The 15,897-nt window shown below is 42.8% G+C and overlaps 1 protein-coding gene across 5 annotated transcripts in view; it reads left to right on the plus strand.

The window, feature by feature from the left end:
• Window positions 1–15,897, plus strand: part of DPYD (dihydropyrimidine dehydrogenase) — a 498,994-nt gene that overhangs the window by 344,336 nt on the left and 138,761 nt on the right. For all 5 annotated transcript variants that reach the window (XR_014512316.1, XM_083444838.1, XM_083444836.1 and 2 more), the window contains one exon: window positions 6,995–7,063. Coding sequence is in view for 4 of the 5 variants with exons in the window: in XM_083444838.1 (XP_083300964.1) it covers window positions 6,995–7,063 (69 nt within the window). In the remaining variant the exon portion in view is untranslated. The remainder of the gene's footprint in view (window positions 1–6,994; window positions 7,064–15,897) is intronic.

Raw genomic sequence — 15,897 nt, forward strand, 5'->3', positions numbered from 1 at the left:
GCTGGATTACCGCACAGCACTGCAAATGGGACTGCCTTTGAAGACTGCTGAAAAACTTCAGCTAGTGCAGAAAGTCATAGGAAAGTGTGATGATACATAACACTAGTTCCGGCCTGACTGCCCGATACAGTGGACACTCGGGTTGCGAACGTGATCCATGCGGGAAGCATGTTCGCAACCCGCAGTGTCCACAACCCGCAGTGCTGCGTCTGCGCAATGCGCGGGTTGCAGTTCAGCATTTCTGTGCATGCGCAAAGCGTGATTTAATGCTTCTGCGCATGCGCAAGCACCGAAGTAACCCATTCCGGTACTTCCGGGTTCAGCGCAGTGCACAACCCGAAATCACACAAGCCGAAGTGTCTGTAACCTGAGGTATGACTGTAGTTTCAATTAACAGTGCTGGTTTTGACCCTCAAAGCCCTGTATCATTAGACATGGTTTTGCATTGTGAATGTGAGTCATGTAAGTAATAATAATAATAATAATAATAATACCCGCCCATCTGACTGGGTTGCCCCAGCCACTCTGGACGGCTTCCGACAAATATAAAAACATACTAAAACATCAATCATTTAAAATTTCCCTATACAGGGCTGCCTTCAGGTGTCTTCTGAAAGTTGTATAGTTATTTATCTCATTGATTTCTACTTTTGGGAGGAGTGGGCAAATCAACCACGCAATTTGGGCTTATATAACACACACACACACACACAGAGAGAGAGAGAGAGAGAGAGAGAGAGAGAGAGAGATTCCCCACCCTTTTCAAATTTCACCCCTATATGCATTGATGTTTCAGCAGGGCATGTATGCCTGGTGGACAGAGCAGAAAAGTGCAGTCTGGCTCCTTCACTGTACCTATGGAGAAGTTAATGGAGAGTGTTGTCTGAACTGGCCAGAAAAAAGCTTTAAAATATGCTCCATTAGAAATATAGGAAAATGCATTTATCAAAAGGGAAAAGAGAAGAAAAGTACACTTGAACACGTCCTGCCAATTTTCCCCCCACATAATATCATGAGAAAAACTGATCTTTTGGTATAAGTGCTTTTCATATAAGAATAGACAGTGGCTTGTAAATAAGCCTCTTAGAAAGGAAATGAATAACTTCTACTGTTACGAACACCCTAGATGCATAATAGATTGAAGGTACTGTATAGGGTTTCTTTTCCATCACTGCTGATGTCACATGAACATATAAACGTGAAATGAGAAGCCAGTTTTGAAATATTTTGTTTCCAGTAGAAGTACATACATCATTGATTTTGAAAGTGAATACTAGATGAACCAACACTTTAAAATTAGTTATTCTAGTTAAGAACATTCAAAGCATTGCGTCTCCTGTATCACTTCCACATTTTTTTAAACTCGGCTTTTTCAGATTTCACAGAAAACCATTGATGATACGAAAATCATCTTCATGGCAGGAAGGGTTGGAGGTGGGTCTGGGTAAAGCATCCTTGAGATGGAACACTTCAGGCTGCTTTGGACTATGGTAGGTTCCTTGAGGTCTTTTGTTGCCATGGGGCACTCTGTGGAGCCACAGTCTCTTGCTCCACAGACTAGCTCGGAATGGGATGCACACACCTTCCTTACCAAAAGACTTTGATGAAATTTGCATCCTCTCTCCCCAAACCACTGGAATGCCCCTGCCCCAATATTCACTGCCGTAAATGGGGTAGCAAATTCTAAAGGACCCTTTTTTATTTAGCCCCATGCAAATCTAAGCATGCTTTCTATCCCTGATATTGGGAACTGCAAGTCTACCGTTTTGGAAAGGAGGCTTTGCCGACTACTAAATACTTACGAAATAACATTCCATCTGTTCTCTAACTCTAGAAGGGCCTTCACATAAAAAATGCAGCATTATAAAAGGATATTGTTTGCATAATTGACATTTTGTTCCTCTCGTGTGTTTTTCAAGGTTGAATAAAATGCAGCACGCAGCAGTGATTGATCATGTTTAATCAAGGAAACATTTGCGGTGGTTAGCAAAACCAAAAAACCAAGAAAGGTTAACTTTTTGTACATGGATAGCAGATGCTAGTAACATGTTTTGCATATCTACATTATATTTTTTCAAGGCAGGCCTGTTTTGCTTAGTGTGCCTATTTTAACCCAAACAACCAACCCGTTGATTTTTGTCCCCACAAATCTAATGTTGTGATTCGAGGACCCGATCCCCGCTTGGGGAATAAAGACACGAGGACACAGTATGTAAGGTTAATGGGTAAGGAAAAGGCCACAACTTTATTGATTACAGCATGTGAGAAAGTATTGGCTTAGGCATTGGACCACAAAACATTAGACCCCACCCACTTGTAGAGGGGTGAGTCTGAGGAGGGGTTAACCACCAGTAGGGGAAGCCTGTTGATGCTAATACAACTATAGGCTTTCTTCCTAATGTCACTGAGGGTCGTGCCATGGCCCCCCGCCACGCGGGCATCGGACAGGATCCACGACCGCCGGATTCCTTTAGTGGAATACCCAAAATTGTCGGGGAAGGCGATGGCCACACCTTGCCCCCGAAACACCAAAACACATTCCAATGCCTAACCGCCAAATACCACGAAGGTTGTGACGGTTTCTACGAGGTAGGTGGAAAAAACCAAGAGGCCGGGCCAATTTAGCCAATTGGAAAAAACTCCTACCAGGCCCCCTGGTTAAACAGGGTGACCAACCAGAGGTCCATAGCAAAGTTTCAGGAAAGCTAACTCTAAAAGGGAATGGAGGGTAGGTGACTCTAAGAAAATGTGTGTGCAATGGTGGGGATGGCTGGCGCGGCTGCATTTGAGCGGCAAGCCACGCCCCCACCGAGCTTCCCTATTGGGTGCCCAACCAGGGAGGGGCGTGGCGCGCCAGCCCTGGAGTTGAAGCAGGGGGCGGAGCGCCCCCTGCATGACGCGGGAATCACCTCCCGCTCACAACCCCTCCACTCCGGAAGGAGGAAAGGCTTTTCCAAAAAGTGCCTTGGCTGACATCCTAAGCACACCGCACATGACAACACAACTTCTGATGCAGCTCACTCCAACTCTGGACTCCCATACAAAGATGTGGCAATCGCACTCTGCAACCCCTTGGCACCTGAGTATGCCAAGAGGAGAGGAGTCACTGGGTCCCTCTCTCAGAGATGAAGGTCGATATTAACACATTAATATCAGGGAATTCAAGGCATAAGGCATAGGGTTTCCATGTGTATTCAGACCTGCTTTACTTCAGCCAGGTGATCGCACCATGTGTCCTCAGGCCATAGCCAAGTGAAGGGAACACCTGTGCGCATTGCAATGCGCTCAGCACTATACACATCTGACTGAATGCCCAAATGGGAGATACAGAAAAAGGTAAAAATCTCTCAGTTGGTCCTGCTTGTCTGCACTGTGCAGATGGTTCAGTTCTGGGATTGAAATGCTACAGGTTGCCTATGAAAGCCTTAAGCAAGACAAATTCCCCGGTCAGATCTAATGGTGAGCTGCCTTTCTCTTGTAGGGCAAATAGCTTTAACCATTTGGTCCAAATCCTCCTCCTGTGCAACTCTTTTAGCCTGTAGATGTGTGTGAGAGGGGAGGAAGTGTACCTTTTTTCATCATTCTATCCTGGGACCACCAGTTCACATGTAGGCTGAGTTGCACGATGAGCACTTCTGCACAGTCCAGTCTCAGGATGCACTGTTCATTCATGTGCACAGGACCTATGTGGATCGTGTGGATTCTTTTCTTATTGTTTTAAATCTGCCTTTCCATTATTATTATTATTATTATTATTATTATTATTATTATTATTTATACCCCACCCATCTGGCTGGGTTTCCCCAGCCACTCTGGGAGGCTTTCAACATAATATTAAAATACAATAGTCTATTAAACATTAAAAGCTTCCCTAAACAGGGCCGCCTTCAGATGTCTTCTAAAAGTCTGGTAGTTGTTTTTCTCTTTGACATCTGGTGGGAGGGCGTTCCACAGGACGGGATCCACTACCGAGAAGGGCCTCTGCCTGGTTCCCTGTAACTTGGCTTCTCACAGCGAGGGAACCGCCAGAAGCCCCTTGGCACTGGACCTCAGTGTCCAGGCAGAATGATGGGGGTGGAGATGCTCCTTCGGGTATACTGGACCGAGGCCATTTAGGGCTTTAAAGGTCAGCACCAACACTTTGAATTGTGCTCAGACACATGTGTTTGTCAAGGGAGTTGCTACAGTTAATAACACACACACAAAAACCCTGCAACAGTAGGATAAAAACAAACCAGAGCAGCACAGAATAACATGATATAACAAAAGTGCTTCACTGAAATATGCAGGCAATTAAAAGTTCCTAAAGAGGATGAAGGTTACTTCCTACCCTAGTGCTATTAGTAGAGATTTCATTTACTTCACATTGCAATGGGAAATTGATTCGTGCGCTCTGAAACTGGAACAACCATCCCAAAAAAATGCACACCTCTCTGAATTTTGTGATATATTTCTCCACCCCCCCCCAAAAAAAGTGTGCAAAAATGCATATATTAGGGGAAGCATGCATAAATGATATATATATATATGTATTATATGACAGAAAAATTATTTGCAAAAAATATGAATATTCCGGTAACTTGGCCCCAATTCATTTAAGGCTTTACATCAGGCTTGGCCAACCTGGTGTTCTCCAGATAGCTCCAGCTACAACCAGGTCATGCTAGCTGGGGCTGATAGGACTGGATAGACCAAAACTTCTGCAAAGCATCAGCTAGACGAAGGCTGTTTTAAAGGTTATTAGCACCCAGACTGCCAACCTAGCAGTTCGAAAGCACGCCAAAAAGTGCAAGTAGATAAATAGGTACCGCTCCAGCAGGAAGGTAAACAGTGTTTCCGTGCGCTGCTCTGGTTTCGGTGTTCCGTTGTGTCAGAAGTGCCTTAGTCATGCTGGCCACATGACCCGGAAAAACTGTCTGTGGACAAACGCCGGCTCCCTCGGCCTGTAGAGCGAGATGAGTGCCGCAACCCCAGAGTCGTCCGCAACTGGACTTAACTGTCAGGGGTCCTTTACCTTTTAATACCCTTTTGAATTGGGCCTAGACTAGAAGCTTTTTTGGGTGTCTGTAAAGAATAGAAGGACAGTTAACAGATAGTACATTAAAAATAAAGTTATTTGAAAATTAGGACACTCTCTTAACTGAACACATGTCAGTAATCCAATTAAGCATCTCTCCCCACAACCCGCCACCGCCTACCTTCCTTTGAAAGAAGGGGTTTTGGACAGCACTGTCAGTCACAATTATCTCCACATGGAAAGTTTAAGCCTAATGTTTGAGATAATTTTGCTATAAAACGGAAATCTGCATCTCCCTCATATATACACAATGAAGCTCCAGAAGATACCGCCTTTTGTTGCTTTCAGATAATAACATAGTCTGGCACCATCACAGTTTCTTCCAGCAAATAAACTATAGTAGATGACAGATTTATTAGTTATTGTGCCTCACTCAATTTGAGACAAATATTGGGGGTGTAGCGGCAGAAGATATGCATGTTGTAGCAAGAACAGAGTCCCACGACACTGTGAAGATTAAGGATTTTGTTGTGGCATAATTGTAGGCACATCACTTTGTTCTTTGTGTGAGCTGTTATCCTTAGCTGATAAGTATATATGTGCGTGAATGTATCATATTCAGATACCTATTAACTGAGGATAACATATTCTTGCATATAATAGGCTGGCCCCAAACCAAAGATGCCCAAGGTAAGGAACATCAATGGCACCCTCCCTCCAGCCATTTAATTTTTAACACCTTATTTTTGATTGAATTGTAGCCTGTGCCATTGTTTTGAATACACATTGTGCATGCATGATTCATCCCTGCCACGTAAGGTGATAAATTTGCATGGATGCATCTGACTGCAGTTGCTATTGTGCATGCCATTTGTTAAAGGCCATACAAAGAATAATTTTAAAGAAGTTAACACAGTATTGGCCACGTACAGTATGTCAGTACTGCCAGCTTTACAAAGTGAAGATGAATTGCTTGTGCGAATTGCTTCCAGCTGCTCAATAGTTGACAGAGTGGATAGTTGAGGGGCATTTTGGGGCAGGTGCCTCCTGAGCCTGACACTCGGAGAGTTGATTGTGTCATCTACCCCTAAATCTATTGATATGTGAGCGTGAATTCACATATACACCCATATGGGGGGGGGGGAGTTGTAATCAGTGGGACCGTGCAAGGAGTGGTTGAAATCTGTTGCATTTCTGTGCAGAGACTGGATGTATACAAGATAAGGATGTGACCCATTCGAAACTCCAGTTACTGTTGGTAACTGCTTGTCTGACTCTGCGAATTTGCACCTATAGAGATGAAGTTCCTGAGTTTTTGAGTTGCCGTCAATTTCCTTTGCATCTCCCTAATGTCAGCTTTTGGAAACCTGTGTGTTTGTGCATATTTAGAGACTCTTTGCACATTACATTATTTCCTTACATGGAGATGATTTCTAAGGAGGAATACTCCACTGTATTGGAGAGAAAATTCTCATACAAATTTTCCTGTCTCCAGCTTGCTTGCAAAAATTCAATTTTATTTTCTGTTAGTTTTATCTTATTTATTTACTTGTCTCCAACATTCCTGATATAGGTGCTGCCAAATTTAAGGTTTTGTGTTTTTGTGTGTGTGTTTTTTAAAGATAGCTGTTAAGATATTGAATTTGGCATGTTTACATTTAACAGAATTCCAATGAAAAAGGCCAATGAGTTGAGGAATTGTTGGGGAGGGGGTGTAAAATAGCCATCTGATTTCAGGTTGGTTGTGCTGGGAGATTTTTGCTTGCCCCGCAGTTCCTCCCAATCCCATTCATGCCCAACATTCATTGTCTTTTATCACAATGAGTTTTTAAAAATAAATAAATCCCCAGACTGCTGTATTGCAGTTATAACAACAAAATAGGATCAGAAGAGGGTTAGAAGCAGAAACATTGCAATATATGCAGAAGGAATTATTCAGGAATACAGCATTGTATAAACCAATACTTATCTTTTCAGATTGTCATCGCCAGCATCATGTGCAGCTATAATAAAGACGATTGGACTGAACTTTCCAAAGTGGCTGAGGTAATGGCCTCTTAATATGCTTTCTCATCCTATTCCCTCTCCCTCCCTTCCTCTCTCTTACCCTTTTTACTTTTTTATTCCATGAGAGAGATTGCGAAAGAAAGGAAATTCCAACCAAAAAACCGAGAGCTTAAGACATATCCATTATTGCTTGTTTCTTCTGTGTTTTCATTAAAATGATAGAAATGTAAATTAAATGACTCTATTGCATAGAAGCGGTCCCCTGGACTTTGCATTCTACCTGAAAATTCTTTAGCCTTTGAATCTCTACACTTTTTATTTGCATTTTAAGCAACCCGCATATTATGACGGATGCCCTGATAAAATTTAATTCTACCTTTGAGAACCTAACTTGATCTTACCTTGCCTTCAGGCACTCTAGTTTGACAGCACCAGAAGAAATTTTGAATATAAAACTCTTGAATATTTAAAGTATAAAAGGCTCATTTAATGCTGTTCTGCTTCTAATACAGATTTGCAAAAGGGGGAAAAAGTGGCGGCGGCACAAAAGCTATTGTACATAATGGCAGTTTGTTGGTTTTCCTATAAAATAAATACCTACTTGTACAAATGAAAACATCTTGGTCAAGCACCTGGAATTTTATCTCTCTCTCTCTCTCTCTCTCTCTCTCTCTCTCTCTCTCTTCCTCTCTCTCTCTCTCTTTAAAGCAAGGTTTATCAAGGTTATGCAAGAAATACTTTATTAAGGCAGTAATATATAGGCTGAAAGATGCATTGCGTGCATCAATGTGTGCGCTGAAATTATAAATGAAGCTGCAAATCTGTCTACTCTTTCCCAGAATTCTAGATATTCAAGTGGTATTTTTTTTTTTCCTGGACTGTTTCACTGCAGACTACAGGTGGGGTTTGCACACTTGAATACATCTATGGGGAGCATGGAGGGAGCTTTCCTGTACATCAAAAGCTCGTGTATGAAGGAGGACTCAGGCTTAGTCTTCCCCTTGATGTTCCCCCCTCCCCCATGAGTAGGTAGGATTAAAAACAAACAAACCACAGAGGAGCATCAAAATACGGACTCTGCCATCTGCAGTGTCAAATGATACGGGGCAGGAAAAATGTTGCCGTTTGATTCTGCTGAATGTACCGTTTTAATCTCGCACAGTAATGAAACTGCAGGTCCTTGGAGAAATAAAGTGAAATATTAGGACCTAATCCAAATCTACAAGTGTGCAGCTGTTGGAGAAATTTAAAAGGTGTTCCTAGACTGGCGTTATCCCTCCCAGAAACCCAAAATAAAAGGAAGCAGGCTCCAAGTAAAAAGATGGCCCTTAATTGATAGGGATGGCCTTGAAAATGAGGAGGAGGCTGCTAAGAGCATAATCCAAAGCAATGTTTCTTATAAACTTCTAGATTACACACGCCGTTTCATTTTACCAATCAAAGGATCGCAGCGATCTTAACAGTTGCAATGCAATGTCAACATCCTGAACCAATCAAAACCATGTAGCTCTTCAGATCAGGCTTCATCATAATATCATGTAATTGCGTATAATCATTTTTTCAATATATTTCTTTATGAAGGCTTTGACTAATTTTCGTACGCATTAACTGCCTCCCAATACAGTGGTACTTTGGGTTACAGATGCTTCAGGTTACAGATGCTTCAGGTTACAGACTCTGCTAACCCAGAAATAGTACCTTGGGTTAAGAACTTTGCTTCAGGATGAGAACAGAAATCTTGCGGTGGCGGCGCAGCGGCAGCGGGAGTCCCCATTAGCTAAAGTGGTACCTCAGGTTAAGAACAGTATCAGGTTAAGAACGGACCTCCAGAATGAATTAAGTTCTTAACCCGAGGTACCACTGTATTGTCTTTCATCTGTCTACAAAACATTTGAAGATTAATCACTATTGCCATGCCTAGCCAATTCTCTTTTCCTGCATACAATGGCCACCATTGATTCTAATAGTTTATATTGTTTTCGGTGTTGCAAAAGGAACATTTGCTATATGCAGTACCTGAAAACAACTAGCAAGCAGGAAAAGGCCCTTTCAGTTTAGCTAGGCTATAGGCTCAAAAGAAAATGGAATCGTCAAAACGATAATAACAGTTTTACGAAATGATTGTTTTCTTCATCACATCTCCAGTGAGATCCTCCTGAAAAGAAATGAGCAGTTGTCCCACTCCTCATCCTAAACAGCTGATAATCTGCATTAGGAATATATTACCAGAGTAAAGCATTCACAGCCCTGGTTAGTGGATTCGGCTATGAAATTACATGTGCAACATTCACTTGGAGGAGTACCGTATTTTTCGCTCTATAACACGCACCCGACCATAACACGCACGTAGTTTTTAGAGGAGGAAAACAAGGAAAAAAATATTCTAAACGAAACAGTGGATGTATGATTTTTGTGGTTCATTCTGCGGCCACAGACATGTGATCTGACAGTAAGTTTGGAGTAGCCCAATGCAAAAATCCTGAGGATCCATGTGGATCCATGCTTTGTAACCACGTTTTTGCACCACTGCGGCCCCAGGCAACAGTGGGTGCGTGATTTTTTGGGTGCAAGCTGTAGCCATGGACATGCTATGTGATCTGATGGTGAATTTGGGGTGACCCAGTGCAAAAATCCTGAGGATCCATGTGGATCCATGCTAACAACATTTTAAGTGGGGAGGGAAGGAAAAGCACTCAAGGGACAAGGAACACGCCTGGGGTGGGTGGAGAAGGATGCTGCTAATAATGCAGAAGAGGGGTTTAAGGGGAGAAGAAGCACACGTGGGGTGGGTGGAGAAGGATGCTGCTAATAATGAAGAAGAGGGGTATAAGGGGAGAAGGCTCCTCTCCCACTTTGCTCCTTTAAAGCAAGCAGGCTCTGCTTTTCTCCCTCCTCCCCGCTCATCCCCGGCTTAGCGAGCTGAAAAACTTTGCTGCTATTTAGCGAGCTGAGTGGGGAGGAGAGTGGGACAGAGAGCCTGCTTGCTTTAAAGGAACCAACCTCTCCAGGCTCTCTGTCCCTCTCTCCTCCCCACTCAGCGGCTCTTCTCCCGCTTTGCTGTTTCAAAGCGAGCCACGGAGGAGGGAAGGAAGGGGAACCAAGGATCCTCTGCTCACGACTGCAGCAGATCCGCCCCGCCACCCGTAGGCATTCCCTCCATAACATGCACAGCCATTTCCCCTTACTTTCTAGGAGGAAAAAAGTGAGTGTTATGGTGCAAAAAATACGGTAATTTCACCCCCACACATGAAAGGGCCGTAGCTGGGTTAGGGCAAATGCAAAAGGTGCATGTCTCATTGCTTCAAAACTAGATTCATTTTTAAATAGTTTGCTGAATTCAAGGTGTGGTTACTTAACCTTTAAAGCCTTGAATGGCATGAGACCCAAATACCTGAGGCAGTGTGTTGTGTCTTCCCATACCAGTCTACTCTTGCCTGAAGATATTCTGCTGAGACCCTGTTCCAAGTACCTTCCTTATAGGAAGTGTGCTATGTAACTATAAAGGAGAGGGCCTTTTCAGTGGTAGCACCTTGACTGGAATGCCCTATTTGGGAAGGTATGCCTAGCACTTATGATGCAAGCTTTTAAATGTCAGATCAAGACATTCTTGGTCACCAAGGATTTAAAATGTGTTGTTTCTATGGTTTAATTTTCTGCCTCTTACTCTTTTTGCATATCTATCTCATATATATATATATATATATATGCTTTCGTAGATTTTCATGCATACTCCCATGAAAATTCGAATTTGATCAAAGTAGTTGTAAAAATATTATATTTTTTTATATTGATAAAGTTATTGTAGTGATTAGGAGATAAAAATAGGAAAGTGCTCAGAACAAATATACCTTGGTTCTCAAACGCCTTGCTCGAACGTTTTGGCTCCCGAACGTCGCAAACCCAGAAGTGAGTGTTCCAGTTTGCGAATGTTTTTTGGAAGCCAAACGTCCGACGCGGCTTCCGCGGCATCCAATTGAGTGCCTGGGGTGCACTGCTAAATCTCATTTTCCCATCTTTCCTTATTAAAATCTAAAAAGGTCTCCACTGTTTACATCCATAAATGTTGATATTGTGCAACAGGGATTAGGAACCCAGTTGTGGTTGAACTCTGATCTCCATCAACCCCAGCCACCATGGTCAGAACGACGGGAATTGTAGTCCAACATCTGGAGGGCCCTCGGTCCTCATCCCTGCTGTTCAAGTTCCTCTTCTTCTGAAATGAATGGAGAGTATACTTTGTGAAATTCTGCTTCAGCAGTTTTTAACTGGTCGTGTATATCATTCCATTTGGTCTTAATATTTTTTTTAAAGCATGACAGGTTTTTCCCTCCTCAATTATTACTTCTCGATTACAGTTGTACCTCAGGTTACATACGCTTCAGGTTACATACGTTTCAGGTTACAGACTCCGCTAACCCAGAAATAGTGCTTCAGGTTAAGAACTTTGCTTCAGGATGAGAACAGCAATCATGCTCCAGCGGCGTGGCAACAGCAGGAGGCCCCATTAGCTAAAGTGGTGCTTTAGGTTAAGAACAGTTTCAGGTTAAGAACGGACCTCTGGAACGAATTAAGTACTTAACCCGAGGTACCATTGTATTATTTTTCTAGAACTGATAAAACCATTCTTATTTTGCAAATTCTCAACATTGCCTCACAGGTTATGGCCTACACGAGAAACATTTTTTTTAAAAAAATAGAAGAAAGAAAACAACCCTTCTCCCTGCCAAATACTTGTGACCTTCCAAGGTGCATAAGCCCTAGAGGAGATGCAGTCAGGTCTCCATAGGAGGCCAGCCATGTACACTAAAGGTCAACCTGTCATGGAAGTAAATAACAAAAATAACAACAAGCCCACATGCATAGGTTGTAGAGCTCAACAGGAAGGGGAACGCTTGAGGGAAATGATGGATAGCATTTCTTCTGATGGGTCTCTTTGGAGTTTCTGAACCATGGCCACACAGCAGGCAAAAGTCACTCCTGTCGCTCAGAAACAACAAAATGCAAACCAGATTCTAACCATGCCTAAGTAATAATTTTAAAGCACACGGAGATAGGTTTGCCCTGCTTTGCTAAATCAGAAAGTATGTGTAATACTGTCTGAAGTTATCCCCCTCTCCCCGCTTTGACTCTTAAACCACTTACTCTATCGCAATACCGCTGACTTTGATAAGGCTGTAGAACCATTCACCAAACCCACAGTTGCTTTGTATTGAGTTTGCCTTGTATTGAGGTCAGTATCTATGGATAAGGGTGACAGCTACAACAGAAAATGGTGCCCCTGCACCTTCAGTAATTAAAAAGGGGTAGATTTCAAGGGTGTATTACAAAATTTATATACCGCTTCCTAGTCCTCTAAGTGGTTTATAGTAGACAGTCTAAAATATTCATTAAAAGCACCAATTTAAAAACCTTTCAAAGCGAGTTACATAAAACCATTTATTCTAAACAGGTTCTAAAGCTCAGGGCTTTTTTCTAGCTGGAACTTAGTTCCAGCACCTCTCAGGTGGGCATCTGCCATTCTAAGAGAACAAGGGAGAAGTTTATGGTGAGCTCTGGCACTTTATCTTTTCTTTTCTTTAAAAAAGCACCCTAAAGGTTTGCAGAAGCCTCCATTGCATGGGTTGATCCTTTGTTTCTGAATTCAATTAAGAGATATACTTCAGAATTTTTTGGTCTGGAGTGGTTGTTTTGTGACTGGAACAGCCCTGGCCATTTAAGTACAACCAGATTCCACCCCTTCTCACATGCTCCTTCCCTTGGCCTAGGAATAAATTCTGGTGCATGTGTACGTTAAGATTCCCCTCATGAAGCATTATGGAAGATGTTGCTGCATCTTCTGTGCACACTTCTCATTCCTGTTCACACACACTCCTGCCGCGGCTATTGGGATTTAAAAAACTACAGTTCCATGCTTGTCTGCAGTTAAAGTCCCATCTATTATGGCACACAGATGCAGTTTCCTGAGGAGACTAATAGCCTGAGGAGGCCATGTCGTCTGTGGCTCAGGTGATAAGATATTCTAATGGTGTTTTGAAGGTTCAAGCCTGAACTCAAGACAATTCTGTTGAGCTTTCATTTCACATTTGTTGCTGCCTGACTTCAAAGCAGCCTATAAAACGCAGCCTTGAGGAACCAACATTCTCCACATAATGACCTGGGGCTTTTAAGTTGGGACAAAGGGGTAGATTTTTGCTTTTGCCCTTCTTCTTTGTGTGGAGTTATAAGCATCTGAGCAGGAGCATTTACTTAGGTGGGCTAGACCTGTTTTAGTGGTGTCTTGAATGGTGAAGATAACATATTTCATTTCAAGCACAGATTTCCTGAAGTCCACACCTTAATTCTCTAAAAATCACCAGGTTTTTCCTCTTACTTGAGACTTGAATAAAGATTTCCATGACCCAAGTCTTTTAACAGCAGACCTGCTGTTCCTTCATAATTCACAACAATTGGGAAAGTGTTCAGATAATATAAGACCTATTTCCTGTCTCACAATTAAATGTGACCTTTAAAGAAGTTTAGCCGACTTCTTTCTCTCTCGCTTGCTCCCATATTCTCAGTGCGCTTCTCTTGACTTCACTTTGGAATCAACAGCACGAGTGTTTGCCATCAGATCCTTGGCTTAAATGACTTTTGCTAACCTTTAGATAGACAGTCAAATATTGGGCAGCTCAATTATAATTATTTATTCTGTGATGAGGCCTACCTCGAAGCCTTGCCCGCAAACCCTAAATGGGATTAAGGATCAATTCAAACAACCTTCCTTGGACAAAACACATTGTGTGAAAAGGGATAGCAGGCTTCATTAGTAGCAACAGTCCTTATGACTTGCAGCTGCTGAGATTTCCTCAAGTGATCATGAGATTTTATTGCCAACTATATCTGCCATCTCCCCATTCGTGTTCTGCACTTATGTGCATACTGGTGGAGGGGTGAGGGAGCTCAAGAACCAAACACATAGAGGAAAATTTGCTGCCGCCACCAGATCTTGGTAGGGAGATTAGTTCCATGAAAAATCCAGAAACCAGTGCGGGGAACTTTTGATTCCTCTGTTGCACAAGTGCACATCATTCATGCTTCATTTTATCCCACTGTGACTCCTTTGTCAAACAGATTTATCAGGGGTGTTTTTAAAACACTATATATATATGTTGTTTAGTCGTTTAGTCATTTCTGACTCTTCGTAACTCCATGGACCAGAGCACGCCAGGCACTCCTGTCTTCCACTGCCTCCCGCAGTTTGGTCAAACTCATGCTGGTAGCTTCGAGAACACTGTCCAACCATCTCGTCCTCTGTCATCCCCTTCTCCTTGTGCCCTCCATCTTTCCCAACATCAGGGTCTTTTCCAGGGAGTCTTCTCTTCTCATGAGGTGGCCAGAGTATTGGAGCCTCAGCTTCAGGATCTGTCCTTCCAGTGAGCACTCAGGGCTGATTTCCTTAAGAATGGATAGGTTTGATTTTCTTGCAGTCCATGGGACTCTCAAGAGTCTCCTCCAGCACCATAATTCAAAAGCATCAATTCTTCAGCGATCAGCCTTCTTTATGGTCCAGCTCTCACTTGCATACATCACTACTGGGAAAACCATAGCATATATATATATATATTCACCAGTGGCAAAGGTGAGCAGGGTTGGCCCAAGACATTTTGCTGTCCAAGTCAAAGGACAAGGTACCCAACCCCAAAATTCCATTTACAAAAGTCAACCTGGATGCAGATGAATCTTAACTTCAGTGCTGGCAACTGGATTCTGTTCTCCATTGAAAGCCAAGGACCACAGGCTACCTAGGTATAGCAGTGACTGGTGAGGTGGAGATAGCTTCCTGGCCAGTGGGTCATTGTTGCCACAGCAGCAAATGCACTGTCAGAGCCAATCCAGCCTACCTGCTGGTGCATCTAGTACTGCACTGACCTTCCTGCCGCCCTCCCAGCATGTGGTAGTGACTTACCTGCTGGGAAACTAGGATAGGAGCTGCTTCCATCTCACCTGGTGAGATGCTTCTCTAAGGATGCACAGACCAGGCCACTTGGCACTGACAGTTCTGCCTTCAAACACCTTGCCCCACTTCCTGCTCCCTAGCACCTGCTGCCTGAGGTGGCTGCCCCACTCTACCTAATGGTGCAGCTGGTCCACAGAGGAGTGTATATACAAGCCATGAATAGCAATTCCTCTTTCACACTGCCGTCTTATCTGCAAACCTTCTTGACATGTTGTTTTGCTCATACTTCGCTGCGCCATGCAACTCATCTGCATATTTCCAGGATTGGGAGCTCTGTGGTCCTGATAATAAAGTGTGAGGAATGGACCCCCCCAAGGGAAGACTGGGGCAATTTAAGCCCAAAGAGGTGGCTTGCAGTGGAAAAGCTGAAATTGCATTTGGTTAGATTTTAGCATGTAAAGTCTTTAGACACAGCCCCCTCCCAGCTTGGATTTTATGTAACAGTTTCTGGTATATGTATCGTGTATGTTTATATCCTCCAATAAGTCCATTCTCTGCAGAACCCTAATGTGTTTCCAGAATTAATAACGCCCTCTAAGATTGTTTCTATTTTACAAGCAAACCAACATCAAACAAATGTAGTGGATTTATCTGTGTTTGGAGACCGCCAGCCATAAGCTGTTATCTGAAACAATTAACAAAATACCCACTGTGAGAAATTCTGGCCATGTAGAATACAAGTCTATCAGAGAGAAGGGTTTAATACAGACTATTCTCTGTTGCATCTGTTCCCTATATATTTTACTTGGGAGAAATGTTCAACCATTTCAGACACCTCTGGCCTTTCACCTGCATTATGAAATGATACAGTCTGGACTTCTATCATTATTCAGCATATTACTCATACGATTATTCAGTATAATTAGTAGAACCGCCA

The sequence above is a fragment of the Podarcis tiliguerta genome (assembly GCF_965153285.1).
Source record: "Podarcis tiliguerta genome assembly, chromosome: 6".
Lineage (NCBI taxonomy): Eukaryota > Metazoa > Chordata > Lepidosauria > Squamata > Lacertidae > Podarcis > Podarcis tiliguerta.